At 37.4% G+C, this 15346-nt stretch overlaps 1 protein-coding gene across 1 annotated transcript; it reads right to left on the minus strand.

Moving 5' to 3' along the window:
* Window positions 1-10767: 10767 nt before the first annotated feature.
* Window positions 10768-11316, minus strand: LOC140152015 (uncharacterized). Its single transcript, XM_072174316.1, has one exon. The coding sequence runs from the start codon at window positions 11314-11316 to the stop codon at window positions 10768-10770; it is 549 nt and encodes a 182-aa protein (XP_072030417.1).
* Window positions 11317-15346: the final 4030 nt, after the last annotated feature.

The raw sequence follows: 15346 nt of genomic DNA on the forward strand, positions 1-15346 counted from the left end.
AATTAAGAAGAGTTTCAAAATATTGAAAATATTGTTTATTGGTGTTTAAATTACAAAGAAGTTTTTCAATTTCATTGTTATTTTTTAACCAATTTTTTTGTCATTTAAACTCAAGTTTTGGCCTTCAATTTTAATAAAATTTCATAAAATATTAGATTTAAGATATTTAAGTTTCTAGTTTGCTTTATTTATACCACTGTCCAGTATTTTAAATAGTTATAACATTCAAAGTTTAATTTATATTAATATTTAATTTCAAATAGCCATTCATTACATTTGCTTTTTGGACAAAACGGGTTAAAAGTGACGCTGGAGGGGGGTAGGCCTACTTGATTGACATTTCTTGTCTTTTTAAATATTCTGCAGGTACTGAGAATGTTTTAATTTTGAAGTTATGCACTTGTAAAAGATGTTCAAAGAACGTTTACTCTTAACATCAATTAATATCTTCATGAAAATAGCAAATCAGCAACCATTGTGCATTCATGTGCATCAAAATGACGAAAAATGGCAATTGTCGGCTATCATGCTTGTGCTTGAAATCGACATCCTGTCTAAAGTATGAAAGAAAATACCCCAAAATTTCTTACAATTAATTCAAAATGTAGTGAAAAAGATAACAAAATCATTTTCAAGGCCTAAAAACGATGTTTTAGCCTCTTCAAGGAGCAATTCCATGCGTTTTCCGCGCGTCTTTATCTATTTAAAATGCACACGAAGAAAAGAGGAGGGTCATCAACAAGCGCGTTCATGGACGCCGCCGGGTTTTTCGCGGTATGTGCGTTTGCCGCGAATAGGCCTGCTTTTATTTCCAATTTAATAAAAGTTCCGATTTTGGTAGAAGTTTGAAACCTTTTGATATGAATTAAGAAGAGTTTCAAAATATTGAAAATATTGTTTATTGGTGTTTAAATTACAAAGAAGTTTTCAATTTCATTGTTATTTTTAACCAATTTTTGGTCATTTAAACTCAAGTTTTGGCCTTCAATTTTAATAAAATTTCATGAAATATTAGATTTAAGATATTTAAGTTTCTAGTTTGCTTTATTTATACCACTGTCCAGTATTTTAAATAGTTATAACATTCAAAGTTTAATTTATATTAATATTTAATTTCAAATAGCCATTCATTACATTTGCTTTTTGGACAAAACGGGTTAAAAGTGACGCTGGAGGGGGGGGGGGTAGGCCTACTTGATTGACATTTCTTGTCTTTTTAAATATTCTGCAGGTACTGAGAATGGTTTAATTTTGAAGTTATGCACTTGTAAAAGATGTTCAAAGAACGTTTACTCTTAACATCAATTAATATCTTCATGAAAATAGCAAATCAGCAACCATTGTGCATTCATGTGCATCAAAATGACGAAAAATGGCAATTGTCGGCTATCATGCTTGTGCTTGAAATCGACATCCTGTCTAAAGTATGAAAGAAAATACCCCAAAATTTCTTACAATTAATTCAAAATGTAGTGAAAAAGATAACAAAATCATTTTCAAGGCCTAAAAACGATGTTTTAGCCTCTTCAAGGGTTCATACCACTAAATCCGCATGTGAAGCGGTTTCCGGTAAAAGTTTATCACGACTATAGTCCCAACTTTGCATAAAAATTGTGCAAAATCGGTACAATATTAACAATTTTAGTGTTGCAAATCGTGTTTTGCTAGAACTTGTGAATGTGATCTCTACTAATTTGAACAAAAAACGCGAAAATTTGAGTGATGTTTACGATGATGAGCGCATGAACACACGAGGTCAAAACGCGGTTAGCAGTCGGACGTAAACACGGGGAAATCGGGCCGTTTTATATAGCGCTATTTTTCTCAAAAAGTAGACCTAAAATATGGTGTTATTTTCAGATATGTTATGCAGAATTTTGTTCTGATTAAGATGATATCAAATATATATTTCAAAGTAAGACGTAACTCGACTTATAGCCTAAAACGTGACCCCTATTTTGCACGTAAAGTCTATGGAGAGCTATTTAGTGGCATGTACCCTTAGACTCGATCCTCCAGTCCTCTAATACTCACGCACGGCCGCTCCACTGTGCTGTATTGAATAAGGCAACGTGAAGGATTGTGGGTAAAAAAAGGCGCCGCCATTAGAGGCCAGAAGGATTCAGGCTAATGTACCCTTGATAATAAACAAACATTCTTGCTTTTGTTATGACGCTATTTGCTTTCCATAGCTAATTTAAATATATCGCTCCGCGGCTTCGTGTCATCAATTACCCCGGCCTATTATTCGGGGTAGATGACAGCCAGCGTATGTTTCTGTTTGAGTCTTTCCCCGTAGAACTGGAAGATCCATTGGCCATGTATCTGGTTTAATTTATATTAACCAAATAACTGGTTAGTGGATTTTCACCTCAGTTCTGAGTCATATTACTTTATTTCACGCGGTATTTCATTGCCAAAATTAGTGGCAAATCATAGCTAATCATACTGACATCCACAATCTTTCGACACTGCTACAGTACAGCCATACATGGCTGTCACTGTCGCACTACTTTTTCAGATTCACTTTCAAATAATACCCTAGCATTTTCCTGGATACCCTACATACAAATTCTTGATCCCATTCGCCAACAAATCAAGTTTTTCACAATTCTTTTATTCTTTCCGGACCACAGCATACATTCATATTAATAAATACTCCACTTTCACACCTCGTTATATCGGGGCGTCCCTGTGGATGTGGCGAAGCGGTTAAGGTCATGGAATTCTAATCCATTTATGAATTTTTGCTCAAGTTCGAAACCTCCCACCACTTTTTTTAAAATGATTTATTAACCAATTAATAAATCAAGAATAACACCATTTCGAACATCCATTGCTATTGTGATATTATATTTTTTCATCAAACAAACATGTTTGATTTTTTATTCACATTTAGGCCTAGGCCTATGGCCTACTTTCACCATCCAGATGCTTTCACCATGCTTGACTATCATGACATCTTCGTCATTTAAAACACATTTATCAGTGTCTCTGTTCACAGCTCAGACTGAAATTATACCGTAAACGTTCGCCTAATGGCGCTATGGAGTTCATGGAAATAAGAGAGCGCCATCCCTGTAAAAGCCGACTATTAAGGGTACGTGTAGTTAAAGGGTGAAACCTATCGACACATACAATTATGAACAAGATCGAACAAACTTGTTCATGATAATGCGGTAATCATTCACCTGATACGTTGTGGCCCAGTGAGCAGAGCATTAGACTATAGTGCGAGGAGCTTGTGGAGAAGATTGATGGTTCGAATCTCATGCAGTAATTTTGGACAGATTATAATGTTTGTCAATGTTTTTTTTTCTGATTTGAGGATATTTTATTCTCTATTTTCTTGATTTTATCTTTAACATTGTTTACATAATTTTATTATTTTATCTTGTAGGTGTCTTTTTTCATGATTCTTTGTTTTTATCGTTTCATTTTAGAGTAACTCAATCCATTCAATCAAATGTTGTAATGAACCTATTTGATTGTATAGGCATTTGTTTGTGAGACGAACTGTCGCGTGCGACAAGTCTTTCAATTCGCGCGAGTGTCCTTGCCTATATGCATCAGTGGTCATAAGAGGTATATCATTTTATTCGAAAGGGGGGTGGGGTCCCAAATATACGGGGGTCATAAAGTCTTGGAAAGAATAATAGGAGGGTCATAAAATGTTTTATGACCAAAATGTAGGGAGTCACACGATTACCACAGAAAGTGTGTTATTTTATTCAAAAAGACTGATTTCAATACAATTGTGGGGTTTGGGGTCATAATATTTTTGTTGCCGAAATAGGGGGTGCGCAATTTTATTGACGCAGACTTTTTGTAAATTTGGGACCCCCCTTCCGAAAAAAATGATAGCCCTCTAAGAGGATTCAAAAGATAACCTCTGCCGCAATAATCCCTAGCTATATTTGTTTGAAACTATTCCACGGAGGATGTATCATAAGGCTGCGTTCACATAGAAGTATACTATTCGGGTATACGGTGCACGTTTTACAGGTATATAGTTCAATCGATCAAGGCAATTTCATAGTACCGGGTCACATAAGGCTACGATCGCATAGAAGTATACTATTCGGGTATACGATGCACGTTTTGCAGGTGCACGCGTATATATTAAATCGAGCAAGGTAATTTCATAGTACCGGGTCACATAAGAGCTATTCGAAAAGGCCGTATACCTGCGTATAGTATAGTGGGAATCGCGCGTGTTCGATTTTAGTGCAGCGTATACCATCCAAATTTTAAAAACCTAAACCATATGTGGGCAAATTCATTTTATTAATAGATGCACTATCTAATTCTGCACATTATGACACCTCATTGAATGCAATGTGACCTCAAGAAGTAAAGTTACAAGCATTTGATAAGACGAAGAAAATGGGTAAACTGACATACTCGCTATTCGCTATACGAAATACGCTCATTCGATCAGGCTGAGTTCACATACTCCTATATGAACTCAGCCTGATCGAATGAGCGTATTTCGTATAGCGAATACCGTATACCGTATACTTCTATGTGAACTCAGCCTAATAGGCTCAGTCTTCAAATGATATAAATAAAATTTGAATGAGTGAACGAACAAAATCATACAACGACCAACTGAATAGAGGCTGTGCATAATTATGACGTATCATCCCGTAAATATGGCGGACTACTCAAAATGCATTCAACAAAAGCATGATTGCATCTACCGCGACAGTTCGTCTCACACACATAACAAAATGCACTACGGTTGATGACAACATTTGATTAAATGTACTGCACTGCGCCATGATAAGGCTGCGTTCACATAGAAGTATACTATTCGGGTATACGGTGCACGTTTTGCAGGTACACGCGTATATAGTTAAATCGAGCAAGGCAATTTCATAGTACCGGGTCACATAAGGCTACGATCGCATAGAAGTATACTATTCGGGTATACAATGCACGTTTTGCAGGTGCACGCGTATAAATTAAATCGAGCAAGGTAATTTCATAGTACCGGGTCACATAAGAGCTATTCGAAAAGGCCGTATACCTGCGTATAGTATAGTATAGTGGGAATCGCGCGTGTTCGATTTTAATGCAGCGTATACCGTCCAAATTTTAAAAACCTAAACCATATGTGGGCAAATTCATTTTTTTAATAGATGCACTATCTAATTCTGCATATTATGACACCTCATTGAATGCAATGTGAACTCAAGAAGTAAAGTTACAAGCATTTGATAAGACGAAGAAAATGGGTAAACTGACATACTTGTATTCGCTATACGAAATACGCTCATTCGATCAGGCTGAGTTCACATAGTATACTCCTATATGAACTCAGCCTGAACGAATGAGCGTATTTCGTATAGCGAATACCGTATACCGTATACTTCTATGTGAACTCAGCCTTACGGGGAAGAAACCGGTTCAAATCCTTTGTTTGGAGCCAATCGATAAACGCAAGGCCTCTATATCTATCATTGAATACTGGCTAGGATTCCACAACACAATGAGAACATGTCATAAGGCCCTTTGGAAGGCACACAATACCCAATGGCTTTCCATATTATGTGCACTCAACAACTATTCAGTATCAAAGCCCGGTGTCGAAGTTACGTAATGTTACTATGTCATCGGGATCGCGCGCTTAAAAGTAATGAACCACGATCGAAACAATCAGTACACAAAAAAGGCATACCAAAATAGCGTGATCGTAATGATCGTCATACAAACAGTGCTTGGTTCCGATACCATCACGGAGTTACGTAACTACTTCGTGGTCTGATAGGTTATATGATCAATGGTCTGATCTACTTGGGTTCGATCCTTTTAAGAAAAGAAAAAATAGCTGATCATTTATAATGCATAAATGAATAAAGTAATGTAGTTATACAATTTGAAACATTGAGGCCGTTCTATTTTTCAAAGGTCATTTAACTGTTAAATGTAGTGGAATATATCACGCATTGATAGGTAGCAGGTGGAGCAAATTTTGTCAGCGGTTTTTGTTGCCGTTTGTTCGCAGTGCCTATTTATCTAAAAAAAATAAGAAAATTAAAATTAAATTTGAAAAAAGTCACAATATTCGTTCGTAAAATGGGGACAAAATCCAAAAATATTTCTTGACCCTTCTTCACATAAAAGTGGGGGCAGAAATCAAGATTCGAACAAGTACCATTCACCATTCAAGGCGCACCCTCTACCGACTGAGCTAACGGGTCAGACAATAGAAGGGTGTAATTTTGAACTGAAGAATATTAAAAAAATATGAAGAAATTACAATGTTATAAAAGATTTACCAAAATGAGTTAGGTATAACGTATGAATCGATTTACAAATTAAGTCCAATGACACTTTGAGAAAGAATACCTGAAGAAACCCAAAAACATTTGCTGCTCTAGCAACTAACCTAGTGACCTAAAGTATTGGGTCATGTCACGATATTTTTTTCTGAGGCATTATGTCCAGGTTGCCCAATTTAACATACACGTATCCTTAATGCTATTGAGATTTTACAAGGATGGCGCTCTCACATTTCTAAGAATCCAAAAGCGCCATTAGGCGAACGTTTACGGTATGTGGAATAAATATTATAAATTGTCACAAATTAAAATCACAAACCGCGAAAGATCGCCAACAACTGCCGCTGAATATTAATATTGAGAACCACAAACCGCGAAATTTGGATATCCAACTAGATTGCCCCGTAAGGCTACAAAGAATCACACACCACGGAATATGGATATCCAACAAGCTTAAACTATAAATTAAGCTCCAGATAGAGGACAGGGCTTGAAGCGAAATTAAAATCACAAACCGCGAAAGATCGCCGACAACCGCCGCTTACTTGATGACAACATTTGATTAAATGTACTGCACTGCGCCATGATAAGGCTGCGTTCACATAGAAGTATACTATTCGGGTATACGGTGCACGTTTTGCAGGTACACGCGTATATAGTTAAATCGAGCAAGGCAATTTCATAGTACCGGGTCACATAAGGCTACGATCGCATAGAAGTATACTATTCGGGTATACAATGCACGTTTTGCAGGTGCACGCGTATAAATTAAATCGAGCAAGGTAATTTCATAGTACCGGGTCACATAAGAGCTATTCGAAAAGGCCGTATACCTGCGTATAGTATAGTATAGTGGGATATCCAACTAGATTGCCCCGCAGGGCTACAAAGAACCACAAACCGCGAAATTTGGATATCCAACCAGATTGCCCGCAGGCCTATCGATTATAAAGAACCACAAACCGTGAAATATGGATATCTAACAAATTAAGACTTCAAACCGCGAAAGATCGCCAACAACTGCCGCTCAATATTAATATCCAACTTGATTGCCCCGCAGGGCTATAAAGAACCACAAACCACGAAATTTGGATATCCAAGCAGATTGCCCGCAGGCCTATCTATTATAAAGAACCACAAACCGCGAAATTTGGATATGCAACAATTGCCCCACAGGGCTTCAAAGAACCACAAACCACGAAATATGGATATCCAACAAGCTTAAACTATAAATTAGCTCCCGATAGAGGGCAGGGCCTTGATGAGGGAAATTAAAACCACAAACCACGAAAGCTCGCCGATAACCATCGCTTAATATGGATATCCAACTAGATTGCCCCGCAGGGCTACAAACAACCACAAACCGCGAAATATGGATATCCAACAAATTAAGACCACAAACCGCGAAAGATCAACAACAACTGCCGCTCAATATTGATATCCAAATAGAAGAACTATAAAGAACCACAAACCTCGAAATTTGGATCTGCAACTAGATTGCCCCACAGGGCTACAAAGAACCACAAACCACGAAATATGGATATCCAACAAGCTTAAGCTATAAATTAGCTCCCGATAGATGGCAAGGCTTGATGAAAACCACAAACCACGAAAGATCGCCGACAACCGCCGCTTAAAGCCATATTATAACATTTGCTGTTGAGGACGCCCTCACTGATTTTTTAAATTCATTTTTTTACACAATTATATTGTACTTTATTAAACCAATATACCCTGCAAAAATCAAGACTCTAGGTGCTGTAGTTTTGTCAAAATCCGATATTTTGAATAAAGCGCCGGAACCGGCGTCTTATTATTACGATGGAATTATTAGTCGAACGCATACACGATGTTCATAACACACAGTGCGGGACGGTGATCTACACAACAAAGGGTCGTACCATAACATGACCGAAGGAGTGGTACGTATTGGCGACATACGCGCTGGTAGTAAATTCCAATTTTTTTTTTTTGACGTAGTTGTTCGGCTCAAAAATAAAAGGGGATATATCTGACAGTAAAAACTAACATTTTATGTCAAAGAAATGCTAATCTATATTTTGTATGATAATGTTATAATATTGCTTTAATAGGAATATCCAACTAGGTTGCCCCGAAGGTCGTGGGAGAGGAGACAAGAGTACCAACTTGAATTGAAAAATCGTTTTGCATGTTTAGATATAGAGAGTGCAGATATGGATATCATGTATGACCTCATTTCCAGCACAGTTATAGAGGTAGCTGAAGAAATAGCACCAAGAGAAAGGAAGACTAAGCAAACATCTGAGGAGGACAAAGTGATAGAGGATATGGATATGGATGCGAAAAGAAAGAAACTTCGTGAAGTGGAAGACAAAACACCCCAACAAAATACTGAATACGCTGAGCTTGTCAAAACAGTGAGAAAGAAGAGGCGACAGAGAAGCAGAAGGAGAAGAAATGAAGAAATTGAAACCATCTTGATGAGCGGAAAAGGACTAAAACAGATTTCAAAACTGAACAGCAAGAAAACCAGAATAAGCAAAATGAGACAAAAGGATGGCAACATCACAACTGATAGAGAAGAAATTCTAGACGTATGTGCAGAATTTTACCAAGATCTGTACAGTTCAAAATCAAATCAGGACAAGACAGATACAAACTGTAAATCAACTGATCAAACTGACCTCCGAAGTATAACAGTAAGAGAAGTGGAATTGGCAGTGAAACAAATGAAAGACAACAAAGCTCCAGGCACTGACGACCTAACCAGTGACATCTTCAAGGTAGGCGGTGCAGAGATAAGCATAAAACTAGTCAGACTGTATAATGACATATTACATCAGAAAAAGATACCCAAAACCTGGAAGGAGGCTAAAGTTATACTGCTTCACAAGAAGGGCGACAAAGCAGATATTAAGAACTACAGACCAATAAGCTTACTGTCCCATGCGTACAAAATCTTTACAAGAATAATACAAAACCGCATAAAGAGAATACTGGATGAAAATCAACCAAGAGAACAAGCCGGATTCAGAGAGGGCTACTCAACTACAGATCATCTTCATGCACTAAATCAAGTAATAGAAAAGGCAAATGAATACGAGTTAAAGCTTTGCGTTGGGTATATAGACTACGAAAAAGCCTTTGACTCGGTAGAGCACAGAGACCTATTCACAGCTTTAAGAAAGATTGGAGTAAATGAAGGATATGTACAAATCATGGAGGACATATACACAGACGCAACAGCCATTATTCATCTTGAAAATGATGTATCCAAACCAATACACATCAAAAGAAGTGTAAGACAGGGTGATACAATTTCTCCAAAAATCTTCACAGCCGCCATGGAAGAAGTATTCAAGAATTTAGACCTAAAACCGAGAGGAGTCAACATTGACGGAGATTATCTAACAGACCTGAGATTTGCAGACGATGTTGCATTAACAGCTGCATCAGTTGAGGATATGGAGGTGCAACTAAACAGCTTGAACAAGGAGAGTAAGAAGATATGACTGAATATACACAAGGGGAAGACCAAATTCATGACAAATTACCAGACAAACAAGTCCATTGAAGTAGAAAATGAGCAGATAGAACATGTAGAAAGTTATAAGTATCTAGGCCAGACAGTAAAGATGGAAGACAACACGAGAGAAGAAGTCATGCTAAGAATAAAGGCTGGCTGGAGTTGCTTTGGCAGACACAAAGAAATCCTATGTGACAAAAGACTACCAATGACACTGAGGACGAGAGTCTTCAACCAGTGTGTACTACCTAAAATTACCTATGGTTGTGAAACCTGGACAGCAACTAAGTTTTTAGAAAAAAAACTCAAGGTAGCGCAGCATGCTATGGAGAGGAAAATGCTACATATCACCATACGTGACAAAGTAAAAAATATGGAAATCAGGGACAAAACAAATGGCAAAGATATCATGGAAAGGATCAAGGAGGCAAAGTGGAGATGGGCGGGACACATAGCTCGTAGAGAAGACAATAGATGGACAAAGAGGTTAACGGAATGGCAACCAAGAACAGGAAGAGAAGAGGGGGAAGACAAAAACGAAGATGGCGTGATGATCTCACATCCTATCTGGGTACAACCTGGGCAAGAGAAGCACAGAACAGAAGCAAATGGAAGCTACTTGAGGAGGGCTACATCCGACAGTGGGTGACACAGCCTGTGAGGTGAGGTGAGGTGAGGAAGTTGGTCGTGGATGGCATTGACATGGAAAGATAGGAGCTCTGGTGTCCATACATAAAGGAGCTTCTTCCAAGATGTATCTACTTGCATGGCAGAGACCCATCTGAGCCATTGTCCTTGTTTGGCGCAGCCATAGAGGTACACAAGCATGTCATCTTCATCTACGTCTTTTACCAGACTAGTGAGGCATTTCCTGTGTTCGTGGGGTTTCATGTCTCTTAACAGTTTCTGGTTCTTTTTGAAACCAAGACCTGCTCTCTCTCTCTGTTTGACCTCTGCACATCTCATTCAGTATCAGATGTCGCTCTCTTTGTTCAAATTCTCTGACTCCATTCCACCTTGATTGCTTTTCTTTTCTTTGTAGACAGTCTTTGTAGAGAGTCTGTGTTTTCCATCTATAGAATACTTGTTGAGATGGTGCTTGGTGACTTGCATGCATTTTACAGAAGTGGTGAGTCTTTTAAGGTGAAGCCCATACTTCTTCCTGCTTCTGTATAGAGCACTGTTGGTGGTACATCTGCTTATTCCTGCCCATCTTTTCAAGTATTTGGTGCAGGTAGCTTCCAAGCCCCCGATGAATTTAATTGGGAAGTTGTAGATGGTAAACTCCCATGTCATTTTGGGTAGGATTGCATTATTATATATCCACATCTTCATGATTCCATTGAGTAGGCTTTTGTCGGTCTTTTTCAGCATGTCTGTTAGTTTCTGCTTTACAGACTCTCTGATTTCGATATCTTTCAGATCTTTGAAGATAAGCTTGCCGAGGAATCGCATGGGTTGGTCGTGTATATACACAAGTCTTGTGAAGTATTTCTTGAACTGCATATCTCCTAACTGCATATCTTCCTTAAAATGCTTTACCAGCTAGGCATAGAGGACATTTTTATAACGTACTCGGTATAATCATGATACTGAACCAATATTTCTGTGGTTAAACCGGTTTTAGGGGACCCCAACCGTCACCCTTCCCTCAGAGATAGTATACTTGTTGAGATGGTGCTTGGTGACTTGCATGCATTTTACAGAAGTGGTGAGTCTTTTAAGGTGAAGCCCATACTTCTTCCTGCTTCCGTATAGAGCACTGTTGGTGGTACATCTGCTTATTCCTGCCCATCTTTTCAAGTATTTGGTGCAGGTAGCTTCCAAGCCCTCGATGTATGTAATTGGGAAGTTGTAGATGGTAAACTCCCATGTCATTTTGGGTAGGATTGCATTATTATATATCCACATCTTCATGATTCCATTGAGCATTGATGAGTAGGCTTTTGTCTGTCTTTTTCAGCATGCCTGTTAGTTTCTGCTTTACAGATTCTCTGATTTCCTTATCTTTCAGATCTTTGAAGATAAGCTTGCCGAGGAATCGCATGGGTTGGTCGTGGATATACGCGATCTCTTCTCCATCTATTGTCAACTTTGGATCGTATGCCACATAATGGTTTTATGTCCCTCTTGCTTTTGTTTCTTATTTGGGACACATCTCTTCATGGCATGGGATCGACATTTGATCGAGTCCACCTCAGGAAGTCATTTCTTATGTATGTGATAAGAAAATTTGTGAGCGGCTTACTGCTTGGCAGAGGGGCGTATGCACGCGTATGATATACACATTACACTCACCCGTATACCCCACACACATACCCTAATCCACATAATGTGCAGTGGCGTAACTAGACATTTTCATGGGGGGGGGGGCAAGTGGGGGAAAACATAATAAATGAGGGGCAGGCATCGTTCATGCTGTTTGGGTTTGTAAGGGCGGGGGATCTAAGGAGTTTTGGGATCTGCTTGGAATGTGTCCCCGGAACAATGGCGTAGATTTCTTTTTGACATGGGATGGATGATGTTGAAAAAAATGTCTAGAAGTATAGTGAATCCAGCACCTTTTGGCTACAAAAGAAGTTTATGTTTATGGTACAAATGTGAAAAATGGCCAAATATGAGGTTAATTAATGATAACTCTCAGAAGTAGGCATACTTTACCTTTTTCATTTGGAGGCATTTAATAATTAAATAATATAGTTAAGCTTTCTTACTTGACGTGCTTGTTCATAAAAATGACCAAAATCACCGTACGCCACTATGTATTGCGACCGACGACATACTCCTGCGTGCGTCTCGGATTCAGTTGATGACGTAAAACCATGTGTATCCGGATCCGGGCTTTTGTGTGAACCAACCATTCATTACGGTAGGCCTACCACCATTAAAGCCATATTATAACATTTGCTGAGGAGGACGCCCTCACTGACTTTTTAAAATTAATTTTTACACGATTATATTGTACTTTATTAAACCAATATACCCTGAAAAAATCAAGACTCTAGGTGCTGTAGTTTTGTCAAAATCCGAGATTTTGAATAAAACGCCTGAATCAGCGTTTTATTATTACGATGGAATTATTAGTCGAACGCATACACGATGTTCAAAGCAGTACGTACACGGCGTGCGCGACGGTGATCTACACAACAAAGGGCCGTACCATAACATGACCGAAGGAGTGGTACGTATTGGCGACATATGCGATGGTAGTAAATTCCAATTTTCTTTGCTCTGCCGTAATTGTTCGGCTCAAAAATAAAAGGGGATAAGCTGGGATATATCTGACAGTAAAAACTAACATTTTATGGCAAAGAAATGCTAATCTATTTTGTATGAAAATGTTATAATATGGCTTTAACTCCACTTACGTCGTACTTGATATACACCCTCGACACTGGTTATCTGATGACGATACTCTGATAACAATAAGCTGATTTAACATGAAAACTGTTTTCAATTATGAATAAGATCAATAGGCGCTTGAAACGATCGAATTCGGTGTTCAAATTAGCAAAATTTTTAGTTACATCTTTTAACTTCATAATTAATTTTCTCGGTCAAATGAAAAGCAATAATTTTCATTTCTTCGGTAAATGTCAGAAGAAAACTGTAATGATTGGTACTGTATATTTTTTCAAACCTTGATGTTAAACTCAGGTGTACAACATAGTGAAGATTTTCGATTTTAACAAATTAACAGGTTTGAAACCTGCCCCGCAAGCTTCTTTTTTTTTTGTCAACGTTTTTGCTTTTCAAAGTAACGTAATTCGCTAACGAAAGATATTTCCCAACTTTCATCATATAAAGCTGTATGTCATAGTTTTGTCCGAATTTCGGTTTTGATTGCACCATTTTTCAATTCCGACTACCAATTTTGTCAAAATCAACTCGCGAATGTACCCATGGATGGATGATTTTGCAAGCCACAATAGCAATATCGATTATTTCTGTTTCATTATTAGTAAAGATGTACTGGTTGGACATTTTAGCAGTTGCAAGTGAAGAAAAGTTGTAATTAAAACGGATATTCTGACAAAACTATAATATATAGAACCACACGATGTGCCTTACAGAGGTGGGAAATATCTCTCTTTATCGAAACATACCGTATTAGTTTGAAACGCAAAAAAAAATTAATTCCGAAAAAGCTCACGGACGAAGTTGAGGCCTGTATAAATCAAAAATCTGCCGCTTAAGGGGGAATAATACCCTGATTTTCATCAGTACCCCTCTTCTTTTTTTTCTTGCAAATTTATGAAGTATATAAATATGTTCATCAACTCATGTCCTGAACTTATAAAATATATCTACATACAAAGTGCTTTTAAACCATTTTAGTAAGTCATTTTAGCCCTATATATTTTTTGTTTACTGTATCCTAGTAACTCTGATGTGTGTTTCATAACAAACCATAATTTATTCTATTCAACATGTTCAAGTAGGGTACATGAATAGAATACATTAAATCCTTTGTTATACTCTCTATAGAAAATCTAGTGGTGCATGCAAAATACAACACTGAATAAATTAAATAAACGCTTACACAATGGATGCATAGTCATTAGTCAATTTAATACTATAATGTGTTGTTAGGAGAAGAAAAGGCTATTAGGTCACCGTATGTCAGGTTATAGGTCAATTGGTTCAGGTCAAATTTAAGCATCAATTTTGAATACACATGTGAGAGTCTGTGATATCATAATGAGGCATAATTTTGATATTCTGTCTTTAACTGGATATATATCGAGAAGTGCAAGCTGGATATACTAATATACCTTGGGATGTATATAAATGGTGAGTAGAGTTTAGAATGCCTAGTTGAGATGGATTTCACAAATAAATATAAAATAGTTACCAAAATCACAAAAGTTAAGCTTACGGAAAACTACCCAATATGGTGGTATAGGTGACAAGAAATACAATTTTTTCAACATTGCTGTAGTATGGTTGTGGTAACATGTTAGCATTTTAACCAGTTCCTTTTTTGATAGTTGTGGAGCACCAAGTTCATGAAGTCATAAAAGAAACCAGGAACCACTTATTCCCATTTTACATATCAACTTTATTTCCCTAATGTGTTACCAAAATTTTAACGAAATGATCCGTTGATAGTAAGCTTTCCAAAATGAAGTGAATTTAAATCATCAGTGATGTACCACCTTTTGGCTTCTACTTTTAAAAGCATGTAAGCTACGTTGATACCGATGCCACCAATAAAACTAGCAGACTTGCCCTTCATCTTGCATACCACTTTGTCCAATTTTTGTTTGTAATTTCTTCACAAAATGCAAAAAAATGCCAAAAAAAATCAATGGGTGTAGTACCCCTTAAAGACACAATTTCATGCTTAATTCTAACACCAAGATTTAAAAAAAAAAGGTATATCTAAGCACTATGATTTTAACTGACATTATACTGAAGAAAAAATTGCTTATATATGACCAAGAAAATGAATTTCATAGCAAAAAGGTGTATCTCTGAATTAAGCTGATTTCAAAATGTATCGATCGACTTTAACAACAATAACAATAGAAGCTGGCCAGTGTGCAAG

This window comes from Amphiura filiformis, chromosome 5, assembly GCF_039555335.1.
Source record: "Amphiura filiformis chromosome 5, Afil_fr2py, whole genome shotgun sequence".
NCBI lineage: Eukaryota > Metazoa > Echinodermata > Ophiuroidea > Amphilepidida > Amphiuridae > Amphiura > Amphiura filiformis.

Bases quoted from the DNA above. Each gene is read 5' to 3' on its own strand.
- LOC140152015 (XM_072174316.1), bottom strand. From the start codon at position 11,316: ATGCAGTTAGGAGATATGCAGTTCAAGAAATACTTCACAAGACTTGTG.